Below are 16,324 nucleotides of genomic sequence, written 5' to 3'. Positions count from 1 at the left end.
CTGATTTAGGCAGTGAAACTCGCTTTTTGTATGTTTTTTTCTTCTTTTTACAATCACCCATTAAATAGTTTCTACAATCTTCTGAATGAATGCACCCTTTTGAGGAATCTGACATCATTCACGGGCTTTGGGTTTGTTGTGATCTGGCTAACCATAAACTGGGCCTCTCTTTGTCGCCATAAGAAAAGCCTGCCAATTAGCAGAGCGAGTCCTGTACTGCCATTAAAAACACCCCCACGTTTACTAAAAAATACATACATATAGGTGCAGCTTCAACCGATTGTTTAAAGGTGTGTACACTGAAGTCGGAGGAGCTACAACTAAATGTAGGGGCTAAATGAAACAGACCTGGGGTACTACATTCACTGAGCGGCCATATTCAAAGGCCACATTAAAGTAATGTAATGTGAGATGGTGATGGTGAGAAAAAGGAAAGAAATATATATTTTAATATATATTTTTTAAAGCTAATTGTATTTTGGGGGTCTCAGCCAATAATAGAAAATAAATGACGTTTTTCCAGCTCAGATCGAGACAATTGATTTCAACTAATAATAGAATAATGAACAGTGGCTTCACGGAAATTAGCATACTATAGGAAACTAGAAAACTATCATGGGATAGTTAGAAAGCATTCTTTTCTACACGCAGGTTAAACGGGCCCATCTTTAGTTTTTTTTTTTTTTCTATTTGTCAACATCTCCCCGATATCATTTCACAGGCTATTCAGAAAGCCCTAAAGCTGATACAAGACGCCCAGTAGTTTCAAAGTGTAATGATTTTAAGCCTATCGCTTGTGCTTTGTCGCACTGTTTCCGAGTACCCAGTGTAGCTAGAAGGTGTTTCGCGCTGTTTTGGTGCTGTTTCCCCCCACGGTTACTCTTAATTCACATCCCACTGGTAACCTATCTTGGACGTTGTCATTTTGTCTGTGATTTACTTTTCCTGACTAATGTTCGTGCTCTGAACGCAAATACAGACTCATTTTGGCACAAATCTGACGTGCAGAGGAAATCGGTCGCCAAGTGGACCTGAAGCTACGTGAATGGAGTCAACCGCGGGACTTCACGTGCTATGAAGGTCTGAGCCTTATTCTGTTTGATTGTCTGTACATAAGGCCTGTGTTGTGTCTGGGCCTGCGTCTGTGCACAGTCACGCACATTTGCAAACCAGGAAATACTCCGCAGAAATAAAAACAAGACTGAAAACCGGATCACAAGCACTCTAAAAAAAAAAACAACACACACACACACACACACACACACACACACACACACACAACAACCAGAAATAAATTCCTGTCACATCTACTAAAGGCATTACTGTGAGCATGTATAGATAGACATTAATAAACCCATTTTAATAGCCTAATTCTCTGAAACTGAACATTTGGATACATGGGCCGTGGTGGCCAAGCTATTCCACGTGACAGTCATGAAAGAAAACACAGCTTTGATATATATAATGTACCGATTAGCACAGAATGTGAACCCTGATTTTTTTTTTTGATTTACTTAATCATACTTGCTCTCAGTTCGAGATAGATTAAAAGTAGCCTCATCCCAAGGAATGCTGTGATTTCTTTTGACCCCCTTTCCTCTTATAGACAAAGAACAAACTACTGAAACCCTGGCACCATACAATCCAACAGGTCGAGCAAAGCAAATCCAAGAAGAAACAGTCAAGTCCAGTAAAAATCAAGTAAAGACAATAATGATAACCTAACATATTGCTTAGGATTGATAGCTTATTTTAAAACACGCGTTTTTAAGCATGAATCCACGAGCGGTGTCTCACAGTCCCGTGGGCGTTTTCTGAGGCTCCAAAAGAGGACCTTGTAGGTTTTTCCTCGATCAAACTTCAAAACAAAATCCAAAAATCCATTCACAGAAAAAAGGGACAAAAATCCCAATACACCGATAAAGTTTGGAGCAATTTTGTGAGCTCTTGTTAAGACTCAGGCTACGATTAGGTTGGAGGGGGAGACACTGTGGGGGCTTTTGTTGTTTTGCTTTTAAAGACTAGCTCAGTGTTTCCTAGTTCTCTGAACGTGTGGGGGAGGGAGAATCTGACCGCCTGGCTGCCACCTCCACACGGGGTGGGACGGAGGGGGAGGCCCAGGGCCCCTCAGCGAGTTCATGGAGTAAGCGGGGTACAAATCCCCGTCACTGCCAACAACCAGCGACGGCGGGGATGGGAAATTTGCCATCAGGCTGAAAGGCATTTTTGCGGGCAATACTACAGTGCTCGCGTTGCTGCGTTTGCGTCTGCTCGGTAAATCCTCACAGGATGCCTCCTCGCAGCCCATGGGGCTAGTAGAAGAGGCAGCCTTATTGACCCTGTGCACGTTTTGTTTGGTTTGAGTCCTGGAAACTCGGAGTTTCTTATTCCCCAACACCGGAGCCCTGCAGTGTTTGTTCCTGTGCTCCCCCTCCTCGATACACGGGATGTCCTGGGTGCTCCTGCATTCATGAGGACCACAAGGGGACCTGGGGGCCACACCAGGGCTCTTCTCTGTAGCTCTAATCTCACTGTTGAAAAAGTCCCCTTGTTTGAGTGCTCCGCTGGGATATTGGCCATCAATGCTCTCTGCCTTATCTCCTTTACATCTGACCACAGTAGCTTGGTTCTGAGATTCATATTCATCACAGCTTTCCTCCACTTTAACTTTTACATCGTGGAGGTTTAAGGGTGATGTCCTAGCTGTCCTGGCACTGTCCGAGTGGGGGGCGGCGGTCACAGAGGGCTCCTCCGCCTCGGTCTTAATTTTTTTCAGTGGAATGGGCAGTTTTAGGGTGGTGGCTTTGGCCTCCCTTTTGTCGGCACATTTGGGGAATTTGGTTTCTTTGTACTGGTCACATAGTGTGCTCACTCCCGTGGGACATTTGATGGGATACCCCGGTGTCCTGCGTGTGGGATGAAAGGCCTTGCTCCGGTTAAGTCCCGGTGAATAAGAGGGCAACTCAACCACGGGGTCAGCCCTGCTTGGATCAGCCCCAGAACCCCTTTCCCTTTTGGACTCAGCGAAAAGGCAATCCCCGACAATAGCTGAGTTTAATTTTGGTGGCTGTAAGGGTCCCAAGTCCTTTCTAGTTTCACTACGTATAAATTCACATTTTTGCCGTTTCTCCTGAGTACTGTCCCCTGTTTGTGAAGTGGCTACATGGCACAGTGTCCCGTGTTGTTTCTCTTGTTGATGCTGGTTGTTGTAGTGAAACGTGGGCTGCAGGACCAAAGGTGCTTTACTAGTATTAAGATTTTTGGTGAGAGAACCAACCCTGGCCCGTCTGAACCGGATGCTCTGGACTGAAACACGGCTTGAAACTGAGCTGGAGTCGGACTGAGAGGAGCTCTCTTCCTCCTCGGAACTGACCTCTGAACTCTCTGAGTGTGTGTCATCTTCATCCTCGCCTTCCTCTTCCTCATCTGAGCTCCCGGAGTTGCTGGTGGAGGAGACGCCGGATCCAAAGTCTGAGTCGGGGTACACCCGGTCCGAGTAGGTGCTGGACTCAGTGTCGCTGCTATAATTCTCTGGGAAACTCGGTTCGTGGTGGTGGTGATGATGATGATGGTGATGCTGGTGGTGATGATGATGGTGAGGTCTGGGATCAAGATATAAATCAGAACCGAGGTGGAAAGCTCCAAAGGTCCCGTGACTGTCGGATGATTTGGGTTGTACAAGCAGCACCGGTGGTACGTGGTGGTGAGCGTGTCTGCTCCTGCTCCACGAATGTCTCGCGCTGTCCCTGCCGCCGCCCCCCTCGCGCCTCCTCTTCCTTTTGTGAAGTAGGTCGCCGGCTGAGCGCAAGAGCCTGGACTGAGCAGCCATGGCGGACTGAAGCACCACCGGCTCCCGGGTCACCGCGCTCCTGAAATACGAGTGTTTTTGGCTCAAAGTAACGGGGTTCCCTGTTATTTTAGCGGTTTCATAGTTTTTAAAGTGTTTGTGACTGGACTTAGTCGCCGAACGGTAATCCCGTCCGTGGGTTTTGTGGTAAAATTGAGGTAGTTTGGAGTCGGTAAGGCAAGGAGTCAGCTCTCTTCGCCTGCTCGTTTTGGTGTGAAGTGTGAGACTATCCGGAACACCGTGCAAACTAAACCAAACTTTTTCCTTCCACAGCTCGGCGTCGGCACGGAGAAGCCCGGGGGAGGCATCAACATCCCCGGTGGAACACATCGTTTTCGCTTTCCTTTTGTTGGACTTCAACACCCGCTCAGTCTTGCAGGAGAAATACAGAGCCTCCACGTCCTCCCGCGATATGAGAGTGCATTTAGCGGCATGGAAAGCTATAGAGTTTATTGCTTTGAGCTTCCGCAGCTCCTCCAGGTCGCAGTGGTGCTTCTTCACTTTCAGGTGGTCCATGCGCTTGTGCACCGTGGTCCGAGGGATGTTCTTCAGCAGGTCGGTGAAAACCTGAGACAAAGCAAACATTTGCTTGCCTTTGATCAGCAGGTATCCCAATCTCACTCCTTGCATTTCCTCAAAACCACACTCCAGGTCTCCCATGTTTTATATATCCGCTCCAATGTATTAATCCATGTAGTCACTCTCAGTATATTATGGATTTATCAGTAAATGGCATGGGGTGGTGAGCTCAAGACATCCTGCTCATACCTTTAATCCACCCATACCGCTTCTGCTGCGTCATGAAAATGTAAACTTTGACATGCGGAGTTAAATTGAGCTGCCGGTGTCTAATAGGTTGAATGAGCCGACAGCATCCACATGTCGCCTCTTGCCCCGGTCCGGCATGGTGGAGGAATGTGACGGATGCGTCCACCAAGCCGGGGCTGCTGCTACCTGCCTCTGCCGGCTCCACTTCCCTCTGGTCGGCAGCAGGACGAGGGGTAGGTGTACACCACTGCCTGAGACAGAGGGATAAAATAGGGAGAAGAGAGAGAGAGAGAGGGAGGGAGAGGGAGTTGTGAGGGTGAAGGGGAGGGAGAAAGAGAGAGAGAGAGAGAGAGACAGAGAAACAGAATAAGAGCTAAAATGCAGCTGCTATTCTGGCTGCTGGTTGAGCCACAAATAAAATGACAGAGAGGGGAGGTGCGCCAGTCTGGAGACACCTTCATCAATTAATGCCTTCGGAGTGGACGCCCATTGGACGCCGCTGACAGGTGATGCAATAAAAATGAGCCCCCCCCCCCCAACCACACACACACACACACACACACACACACACACACACACACACCAATACAATATTTTAGACTTGTGCCCACAGTCTTCGCAATTTGAGTAAATAATGCAATTATGCGAAGTTCATAATTAAATAGCTGAATACAGAGCTGATGAAAATTCACCCCAGGTCATGGTGCGTGTACAACCGGAATAGGTATCCTGAGACTGCAAAGTGTCGTGATAAAACTGGAATATTTTGTGCTATTCCCTTTCGGTCCACTTCAAAATGCTTGCAGTAGTGCTCCTGTATGCAGTCGATTTTATGCTGGTAAAATGACTCCAGACTCTGGGTATTTTCGACGGTTTGATGTGTGTGAAGTCAGAGCAGCTTAAACAAAGACATTTGCTTTTTACACGTGGAGTGCTGCTTTTCCACGGTTAAGCTGCTGCGCTGACCAAGGCTCAAGTCAATTGCTTTCGTTGGCTCTAGCTTTTCCTCCATATGATTTTTTCCTAGTTGGCTGCCTAATGACTGATTCTACGTATCCTATATATTTGTTCAGACTATGTAGGCCTATATTAATTTTTCTGGCTATACCGTACTAGATTAATCGGCGTTCTCGCTGTTTTTTATACCTTTTCACTTTACATCAATTACTCTGTCTCTCTCTCTATTCCTCTGTGTGTGCGTGTGTATGCCAAAGTAATTTGAATTGTGCTGTAATTCAGCGTGTAGCCTTGTTAATGTATTGTGTATTTACGCATGCACTTGTTACTGTTGGAAATGGAAACAGTGATTGGACAAGCTAGAAGTGCAGAGTCAGGGTTGCTTTTCCCACAACGTTTTCTTGACAACGTAGGTTAAAGCCATAGCAACTTAAAACATCCAATTAAGATCCCTCGTTAAGGCAAATATTTTTAACAAGACATTTTGGAGCAACAATTATAAAATATAGCATTCCATATTACACAAATATTTATGATAATTAATTGTTATGTAAATAAAATTAGGCTACAAATATTATTTTTATCAACATGTAGCTTTTTATAAAATGGTGGGAACAGGAGCCTTGGCTATTGTGGGATTACTGAAAATAACGTAGTCACCTTGTGAGTGAATTTATTTATCTATCTATTCTTTTTGTGTCTGGTCTCATGTAGGGCTACAATATCTCGTAAACATGTTGACATTTTGTTTATGCGCATGTACATACTGCATGTGCACACGAAAACACATACACACACAAACCACTGACTTTTCACGAAACAATCGCACAAGTATAAGCGTTTAAGAAACCCCGCACGCACAGATACGCACACACAAAAAAGGACGCGCAATCTGAATGAAAACGCACACGCGCATAGGCAACATAGAAAGCAGAGGAAACGTTGGCTTGGACCACCACCCACAACGCCGTCCAAATAATGTAACTGTGTATTAGCCGATATTATATTGGCTAATTGTTTGAATTACCAGTAGGCCAACACAAGGCTGTTTTGACTGGTTATTGTGTTTCGCCTCTGAGCCATATATTTTTTTTAACACTCTCAGCATTATGTTCCGTCTTTGTTATCTATAAAACACGTGAATCCCCTGTGGTCCGTTCTTCACGGGAAGCGCTATGCATGTTTGGGCCAAAATCAAGACTGGGCATGTTCATCTCCATAACTTTAAGCCTATTTACTTATTTACAGACCATTCATTGTATTTTGAATAGCATCAATGTGACCTCGGTGTTACATTAAACAGCGTGTTATATGTATGTAGGCGTTGTTATTATAGCTCCTTGTTAAACCTCAGAATATTAATGGATAATGTCCACAAAATCCACGCAATATCACACTGTAGAGTCTAAGCTCTAAATTGGGAAATTTGCACGATCTGTATGCACTTGTCTGTGGTGCATATTCCACCGGAGTGGAATATATACGCGTGTGTGTGTGCGCGCGTGCGTGTTTTTTCCCCCTCAGTTTTAAGGTTAAGCGTATTGCTTCTAATTTAATATCTTACATTACAGTGGTTGTGTGTAATGTGGTATAAAGTCGTGGAGAATAATTAAAAGTTATAATTCTAGTAGGCTCTTTTGTCAATGACACACTCTCCCTCTAGTTATGAGGTAGGTTATACTTTACTCGATCAGCCACAAAAGGCTGTTGAGCGCCGCAGAAGTAGCTTGTGGACTAGCAAATTGTGGGATACACTCAGTGCTGCAGTTGAAACAGACCATTAGAGATACCTGAGAGTGCGATGGTGCGCCTCCTCTCTGTACAGCTATCACTGTGTATAAGTCTTATATACTGTCCAATCCCTTTAGTTTAGTTATATCCATTCCAACTCCAATATCTGACCTTCTCACCGTTTTAAATAGCACGTGTTGATTCTGTATGATAGCATTAATACATGGAGTATGTGGAGTTTCACGGATGCAGCAGTGAAATGTGAGGAGGGGCATCTTACCGAGGTAAGATCCCCGGGGGAATAACTCCCATCGCCTCGGTGCACTGTGCCCGGCCAGGGAGGAACAGACAGTCAAGGCTTGTTTCATCCCAGGTCCTGACCACTGTATGTCTTACCCCTTCGGGAATCGGGGCTTCTATTGTTTGCCACAATGCGTGCTTATCGTTTTTCTCTGATCACATACAGTATAACCAAGGCTTCTCACTTGAATGTAGAAAAATTAAACCTATGTAAGCTTCTAACCAGTTCTCTTCTATTGACCTTCTATTGGCCTAAATTAGTGCAAAAACAAACAGACCAGTCATGTGCACTTTGTGTAGAATACAAATGTCCTATAACATAAGTACACCTTGTATCACAAAATAGTGAGGTTGCACAGAAATATATATCTCTCTCTCACTCACACACACATACACAGTTAGTTTAATGATAACCTGAAGCAAACAGCAGTAGCCTGTTTACACGAAAATTGTTCAAGTGGTGAATCCATAAGTGACACGTCATATTATTTTTATTTATTTTATCTGTTGAAGCAACAAGGCCACAAAGAACTATGTAAAACATGAAGCAAAATTCCAACAAAAAATTATCACAACATAGTTCTTTATCTGCTTAAAAAAAAGACAGAAAAAGAAAAATTGTCGTTACTGTCACGTGTAATTTTCTAGTTTCTCCTATGATGGTACCATAGACATGATAATTTCCCCATGGTGACTCCATTATCATTGTTTTTAATTCAAGCTCTCATCTTATCCCGGGGTTTGAACTGCCGACCATAGAAGCATCCCAAAACAATGATATAATCATGTAATAATAATTGAATAGAAATAACCTGGTTACAGACATATATTTGATTATTTCCAATTAAGATCAGGGACTCTTTGTTATGCAGATTTTGGATACACCAGATGCCACAGGGCACTTATTCCCCCCTCTCCTGCGCCTGGATCTCGGCCGGGACCGGAGGGGAGGAGACGAAATCGAGCGACAGAGAGAGAGACCTCAAGCACGGTGGAGGTTTCTTGCAACAGCCCGCTGTGTGCTGGTGATGCAGGAGAAAAGTCTCAGTCGACCATATCTTGGACTTTAGGCTCATTCCTAGCGGTGGACCTCAGTGCAGTCTTGCATAGGCTTGAATTGTTACATGGCCGGAGTAACAGTGCAGGGTAACCACCAAAACACATTTTAATCTAAAGAATATAGGCTATGTTTAGAATATGGAGTTGAGCCGGCTTCTTGGAAGTCAGTGCCATTGTAATTTAGATTCATGATAACAATACATGATCCTTATTGAAGCACACAGAAGAAGAATATCGAAAAAGTGAAACATTAATAATAAAAACGTTTATTTCGTATATAGAGGTTGTACGCCTTGTGGCGACTTCCTCAACTCGTGTTAAGGGTTTTATCTAATTTTATTTTCCACTACTTCACTGTGGAAGGCCGACGCTTAATGGGGGAGATGGGCGGATTACGGTGAAGACACAGTCTGCGCGCGCGCGGCTGATGAACACACATGACCAATGCTCCACAGTTTAGTGTCTGTGCAGTGCAGTGTAACCCACATTACAGCAGTGAGATTGTTTGGAATTTAAATGACTGAGTGAGACGGACAACTTAAATTTCTCCACCACCATTTATGGAATATAGACTAAGGCTAAATGGACATAGTTGGTTTGAATACAGCACGCTTTAAAAAAATTTAAAGAAATTCAACACACTCCATACAACAGCGATGTGAAAAAAAAGGGTCTTGGAAGAGGTTCATGTAACTGGTTCATCTGGTGAATTTTATACATTTTTATAAGCTAGCTGGCCATAAAAATCTTCTGTTATAGGCGAGTTTCCAAACTCTTCCAGTTTTCTAACGCTCATCAAATCAAACGTAGCCTATTTCTCCTGCAACCCCAAGTCATTTGTTTTGCATTGAGTTTTATGGAGACACTTGGTCAAGGAGGCGCAGGCACTTGTAAGAGCATAGACTTTTTATGACACAAACCCACTGCCCCATAACAAAACAATGAATTCCTCTCCACCCCCACCACCCCGGGAGAATGTGATTTTACATGCAATCCGAGCCTGAAGTGTGTGCGGACAGGGTTGGGGGGAGGGCTCTCTTCACCTTTCACCCTGCCGTGTTGGGACTGTTTGTATTTTTTTTCCTGTGCCTCTGCTACTTGCCGACCAGAGAGAAGACCGCGGGTAAATACTGATGGGTCTGAATGTGGTGTAACAAGGAAGGGTTCATTTAGCTGTTCAGGTCATTTTCAGTGTGTTTAATGTTTTTATATGTCAAGCATTTCCCAGATCGGTAGTATAGGCTAAATAAATATGAGATGAAAAAATCTAACTAATAGTTATTAGTATGCTGAAGTGTTCTCCCTTTTCTGTCCAAGTATCCCCAAAACACCATACAGTCTTTTGGGGGGGGGGGGAATTCAGAAGAAATAGGGTTGGAATGTACACGATCTGTCACAACCATTACAGCCTTTCAACATATATTACCTGCCATAAACCCTAAGAAAGACATGCAGAGTGTCGATACTACAGAGATAAAAATACAATTAAGATATTTATAAAGTCTGGTATATAAATGAATATCAGGCTCACTTACATTTAGTGATACCTTTATTGGGGTTGCTGCAAGTAAATAATCTTAACTAAAACTTACTGTATTAGTTACATTCCGGCAACTGGGAGAAGAAGTAATTGCTGATTACACACAATTTAAATGTAAATTCAGTGATGTTTGAATCCAACACACATTTGAAAGTTTTCACTGTTTCAATTTAACTAGGCTTAAAGTATAACAGTTGGGCTAAAATTTATATGCTAGGCTGGAATGTGTAAAAAGTGAGTAAACATGTCACATAACACACATTTTCTTGAAAGTAACATAAATAATGGAATAGTTTTTTTTTTTTTTAGTAAGGTCTACAGGCCATAGGTACTTTACATTCTACTTGACACCCTTGAAAAATTCCCATTACTCATTTATAAATTGATTTGAAAACAAGCATATGGCCTCTATTTGAGAATACAACTATTTCAAAATAAAAGTCCTTCACTTAATTGTCAGCAGTCATTTGTTGAAGCTTATGAGCTCAGTCTGTGAAAATATTCTGCTCAGACAGCTTTAGTTTAAGGCAGAGTTCCCCCTGCAATGTGCGCACACACAATTTTGGGATGCAATGTCTAAGGAAAAAAAAAAATTCAGATTTTATTGGTGTGATTTTTGTAATATGCATTCTTTGCACCTTGGTCTTTTTTGGCAATTTATAAATGCCAACAAAACAAATAAGCTTCAGTAGAGATTGAGTTAATTAGGCAATCTATAGAACAAAACTAACCATTAGACAAAATAAATAACTGACAGGCAATGAATACAGTCCAGCATTTGTGTGTAGTGCCTTAAAATAAGGTCAAAATGAATCTTACATATACATAAGTCTGAGGCTGTGGGGGTTGTTTTCCCAGTGTTGTCTTTTGTATTCCCTGTGCATTTTACACGATCCTCATTCTGCACAGGGAGACGACAAAAGCTCCCCAGCCTACACAAACATGCCCAGAACTCAATTGCGAGGGTCCTCTGACTCTTTAAGTTTTAAGTGCTGTGAAGCCGCCCTTCTAACAATTAAATGGGAATTATCTGCGAATTGAATCGTGGGAATTACAACAATGAAATATTTATTTCAAGAATGTTGCTTTAATCTTTTATTTCTGCTTCCTTGCCAAAGTCCAACTTTGCTACTGTACATCACTGGAGGTAACTGAAATAGGCAACCTACTGTGCAGAACACAGAGGCAAAAGTTTTGAAAACCCTGACAGAGTCAGTAGCCCTGACATACACCATGACCTGTAGGTTACATTTAGATGGTGCAAAAATAATGTGAGTTTCTCCAGAAGGTTATTTCCCTACCAGTTTACATGTAGATCTTTTATATTGCAAAATAATGCAGCTGAGACAGGGCAGCAAATTCTTCTGAACAGATTCAGGCCTATAGCAGAAACCCTGCTGCAGTGGATTTAGAGATCCTCATCCAAACAACACCTTCATAGATCTACAATATGCCCAACAAAGCTCTTTTAGCTAGAGAGGACAGCCTTGTTATAATCATAGAATACGTTAAATTATATAAAAGCTCTGCGTGCTATATGTACTTTGAGGTCACCAGTAGTCACTGGGAGCAGACAGTGTTGCTGCAATTTCTGTCTCAGAGAAAGCTCTTCTCAGACAACCTGAGGAACATTATAAAAGATTTGTGCAAACTTTGACTTAACCAAGTGCAAGTTGTAAAAATAATTTTCAATTTTTAGTACATCAGTAGCTATACGGGCCCCTCGACAACCGCTGCCCCGTCCTTCGCCTCCCTTTGTTCTCTCCAGCTCTAATAGGTCTTTCCTTTTCCCCAGCCAACCCCCCCACCCCCATCCCCACCCCCTTTTAGTGCAGTGCCCAGTGTCGACTGGAGCATCTGAGAAATTTGAAATTAAAGCAAACAATGGGCAGGCACTCCCAGGGACCTCTCACTCACCATATTATACAGAGGACGCTCGTGTGCTCTTGCGCATTATTGGCAAGTCATTAAGTTTCTCTGGAAACCAAGAGCGGGAGCTCACTCAGAGGAATCAGTGATGCAAGTAGCAGCTGAGTACTTGGAATAGAATGTGTGTGTGTGTGTGTGTGTGTTCTGGAGCATCCTTGGCAACAGCATGGGGATACTGTCAAAACAAAACTGTATATTAGCAGGTCTGATATGCACCCTGATAAAGGCTTCTCAAATCCCATTCATTATTGTTGAAAGATAAAGGTATTCATCCTTAAAGTAAAAAGCTGTCTCAGATCTACTGGCTGTACACTCACTAGACCTATACCTTTTACATTCTTCTACTATTTTCAATCATATTGAAATGGATTGGTGAAAATATTTATTTCAGTTCCTTAAGAATGACATTTTCCAACCCAAGCAGTAAACCACGATTCACAATTTTTAAAAACAAACAAACAAATAAACAATACCCCCAAATACAACAACAAAGACAAATACAAAAAAAACAACGTATTGTTTTCATTGACATTATAGATGTAAAATTTTAAAAACAAAAAACAAAAAAGTTTTTTGTAATCATGTACCTTGTTCTGTAATGGACAACACAGCCTAAATATCATGTTTATGTCATGTAACTATTGTCATGTTGTTGTTTTGAATGAGCTTACTAAGGTGCAATGAAAAAAAAAAAAAAAACGTACTAGCCTGACTTTTAAAGGTGCATGAGTGGATGTGCGCTAACATAAATGACATCTGAAAAACATTGTGCATTACAGCTTGAAAATTAATTATTAAGCCTGTAGCATTATTACATGTATGCACAGTCTGATGTGACAGTACATCAAATGGCTTCTTACTGGATAGGGTTTCGAAGCAAATTTTAAATTTAGAAAAATCCCATATAAAAAGGGAAAAACAAGAAATGTCCAGAGGTGACTGCAACAATTTAAATAAACATTCTTGTTTAGTCTGTTTGAACCACATGAACCAAAAAAGTAGATTTAGTTGTGAACACACAGTTTATCCAGGGCTGCAACTAAAAATTATTTTCATTATTGATTATTCTGCCATTTAGTTCACATCATTGTTTAATCTGTAAAATCAGTCCAATGCAGTAAGGGATCAAATAATAGTAAATAGTGCTCATTAAAATTTCCCAGAACCTAAGTTCACATATTCACATCTTGCTCTGTCCAACCAACAGTCCAAAACCTAAAAACTATTCAGTTTAAAATGATATAAACTGAGAAAGATGTCCACATTTGTGAAGCTTGAATAAGGAAAGTTTTTGTATTTTTGCTTGAAAAATTAATTTTTTGATTACTTAATTATCAAACATGTTGTTAATGAACTTTTGGTTGATCGATTTAGATTAATTGATTCATCATTTCAGCTCTAAATTTAACTATTGCGTAAAGTTATCAAACATAATTGTTACACTGAAAATTAAAACGTCTGATTTTTAATCTGGAGCAGAAAAATATTCACGTTTCTTTTCAATGTAGCTATGCTCTGCTATACATCACAAACTCATCTGAGTCCACTCAGCAGATAATTACCGTCCTTTCTGTATACAAGTTTTAAACATATAATCAACACACATTTGTTCTCTAAACATCCTCCTTTTAACAGCTGCCGAACTTGGCAGGTCTTTGACAGTAATATGCCACATCTTCGCCTACCTCCATGTTGCTGAGGTTCACACTGAATCAAGTAAAGTGAAGTCTCTCTGCTACAAAGTTTCAAACCATCTCGGCCATGTGAATCCAACATGGAACGTTGCTCTCGGCGATCCAATCACATCCGTCTTTTACGCCCTGTCAGAGGGCACGCAGACACACGCGCCTTGCGTTATTACGCATTTCCTGTTCTCTACGAGGTCTCCCTCTTCTCCTCACCGTCGCGCTGTAAAATTTATGTTTTGGTGAAAAAATACAGTGTCGAAAAGGGACGTAAACACGTTTAAAGCATGACATTTCGACCGAGTGGGACCTAAAGCGGCGTAGCAGCTGAAAAAGGGGCGTTTTCAGCGACGGTTGCGGGTTATCTGTATGTCGTATTCCTCCGCATGTCCGCTTTCTTCGTAGATGGTCTCCGGCGAGCGTTGTCTGGCGGCGGACGACGAGTTCTCGACGAGTAACATGAAGGAGATGATCGGAGGTTGCTGTGTGTGCTCAGACGAGAGAGGCTGGGCAGAAAACCCGCTGGTGTACTGCGACGGACACGGCTGCAACGTCGCCGTGCATCAAGGTAAACTGTGTTGTCGGCTAGCTGTTAGCAGTTAGCTTACAGACTAGTTAGCCTTGTCTTGTTGCAAGGTTATGGAGCGCTCCGTATGGATCCTTCTCCTCCGCCTGCCCTTTACAACGCCAGGCTGAGGTCAGGCTCAATTCATGCAGCAGGGCAGTCCGTTGCTTTGACTTGGCAGCTAATTTACTATGGCAGCTGCTTCATAAACAAAATTCTGTCTGTCGTGATATTTTTTTTAATCCCTGTTAGAAGCTGTTCTGAGGGATATAGAGAAGGAGGGATACTCTTGTCTAAAGGTGTAAACTTAACAAAGAAAACTCGTAGCAGGGATTTTAAAATATATGACACAGCCCACTGACTTTTAAATACTTGTCCAAACTGTATCAACTATGGAAGGGAAACTTCTATAGTTAATACTTAGACGCTGCTATTTATGTTGGGAGTCCAAAATCTGGAACAAGTCCAGCAGCAAAACAATGATTTGTAATGGCTGCATATTAGCTTCTAGTGCAGTGATGCAGTGATGCCAAGCTGGTGCTTACCCAAGATGACTCAGATGATGACGTCCAGTGTTTACAAATTTAACAGCTGGCCCTGTGTCCATTTGCCTAACACAGTGGGAGAATTAAAACAGTTTCAAATGTCTGCAACTCTGAACCCGTAAAGATTTGTGTCAGTGTATTTGCACTTGTAACATGGTTTGATTATAACAGTTAGTTAGTGTTTGGACTATTAAATATGCCTGACAGAAGCATGTCTCTAAATAAACCTAGTAAACCTACTAGCAGCCAAATTGTTACATACATGGTAACACTCAGATCTAGTCAAATGTTAAATATTCTTGACGCAGGTGCTTCTCTTTGCTGGTTTAAAGTTGCTGAAACAAACCTTAGGCAGTAATAGTAGTAATATGCCTTATTATGTTATTTTTAGATAGGCATTTGTCCCAAATCTTATAATATTTAATATTTCAAATTAAGGTTGCATCATATTCTCTTAGCCTCAGCCTGTCAAGCTTCATGACTTTATAGAAAATACTGTATCAGTTTGCCTAAACTTAAGTGCATTTTGAAAATGGTGAGAGAACTAGATAGGAAAAATATTTTTAGTGGATTATGAAAACTCTCAATTAATGTACCCTATCAAGCATTGTATACCACACTCTGTTATCACAGGGTCTGTCCAGAATAAACATGGAATTTTGAAGCTTCAGTACAAAGTGTAACTAAAGATTGACAGCTACAATGGAGTTTGGAAAGTTTTGGATAACAGACCACAGATAAATGCTTATATCAGAACATTAACTCATGGTCACACATCCAGTCACTGTTCAAATGTGGTCTGGTTAAATTTCTTTGGTTTGATAATTAACCATGCAGTACACTGTAAAACTTATTTAATATACAGTGCTTTGCAGAGACCCATACTTGGTTAGGATTGGGAAGACTCTCAAGCCAATTCTTTCTCCACCAGTGAATTACTGGTAGCAGACAAGCTGTACTATATTAGTTAAGAATAAACGGGGTTTGGATTTCTGATAAGCAACAGTGCTATGTCATTTCATATGTTACCTTGTCCAGATCTGCCCCCTAACCAAAGTTATGAAATCATCTATTTAAATTAAGAATATTTGCCAGATACAATGAACTAGCAACATTCAACGGAGTGACTAATCATGCACTTCATGAATCAACAAACATTAATCTTTTGGAGCATTGTTGAATTGAATAATAATGATATCCGTCAAAAAGAATAAAAAGAACGCCTTATTCATTTGTATCAAAAGAAAATGTAAAATGTTGTTAACCTAATTGAGACTAGGAATACTACACTGAGACTGTTAGTGTCCAAATTTCACACTATAAATGAATACTATAGAATATACACTATATACTAATGTTGAGAGAACATTGTGAAAGATAGTGTACTGTACAAGAAGT

The 16,324-nt window shown here is 41.6% G+C and overlaps 2 protein-coding genes across 2 annotated transcripts in view; one reads left to right on the top strand and one right to left on the bottom strand.

Moving 5' to 3' along the window:
- Nucleotides 1-1,299: 1,299 nt before the first annotated feature.
- skida1 (SKI/DACH domain containing 1) lies at nucleotides 1,300-13,923 on the bottom strand. The gene is made up of 2 exons (XM_040126656.1): nucleotides 13,817-13,923; nucleotides 1,300-4,866 (listed from the first exon to the last, which is right to left on the bottom strand). The coding sequence occupies exon 2, from the start codon at nucleotides 4,505-4,507 to the stop codon at nucleotides 2,027-2,029; it is 2,481 nt and encodes an 826-aa protein (XP_039982590.1). The 5' UTR covers nucleotides 4,508-4,866; nucleotides 13,817-13,923; the 3' UTR covers nucleotides 1,300-2,026.
- Nucleotides 13,924-13,966: 43 nt separating this feature from the next.
- Nucleotides 13,967-16,324, top strand: part of mllt10 (MLLT10 histone lysine methyltransferase DOT1L cofactor) — a 33,531-nt gene continuing 31,173 nt past the window's right edge. Inside the window, exon 1 of the mRNA XM_040127537.1 lies at nucleotides 13,967-14,384. Coding sequence (XP_039983471.1) covers nucleotides 14,222-14,384 — 163 coding nt within the window. The 5' untranslated portion in view covers nucleotides 13,967-14,221. The remainder of the gene's footprint in view (nucleotides 14,385-16,324) is intronic.

The sequence above is a fragment of the Xiphias gladius genome, chromosome 5 (genome assembly GCF_016859285.1).
Source record: "Xiphias gladius isolate SHS-SW01 ecotype Sanya breed wild chromosome 5, ASM1685928v1, whole genome shotgun sequence".
Taxonomy (NCBI): Eukaryota; Metazoa; Chordata; class Actinopteri; order Istiophoriformes; family Xiphiidae; genus Xiphias; species Xiphias gladius.
This window is presented reverse-complemented; position numbering and strand designations above follow the sequence as displayed.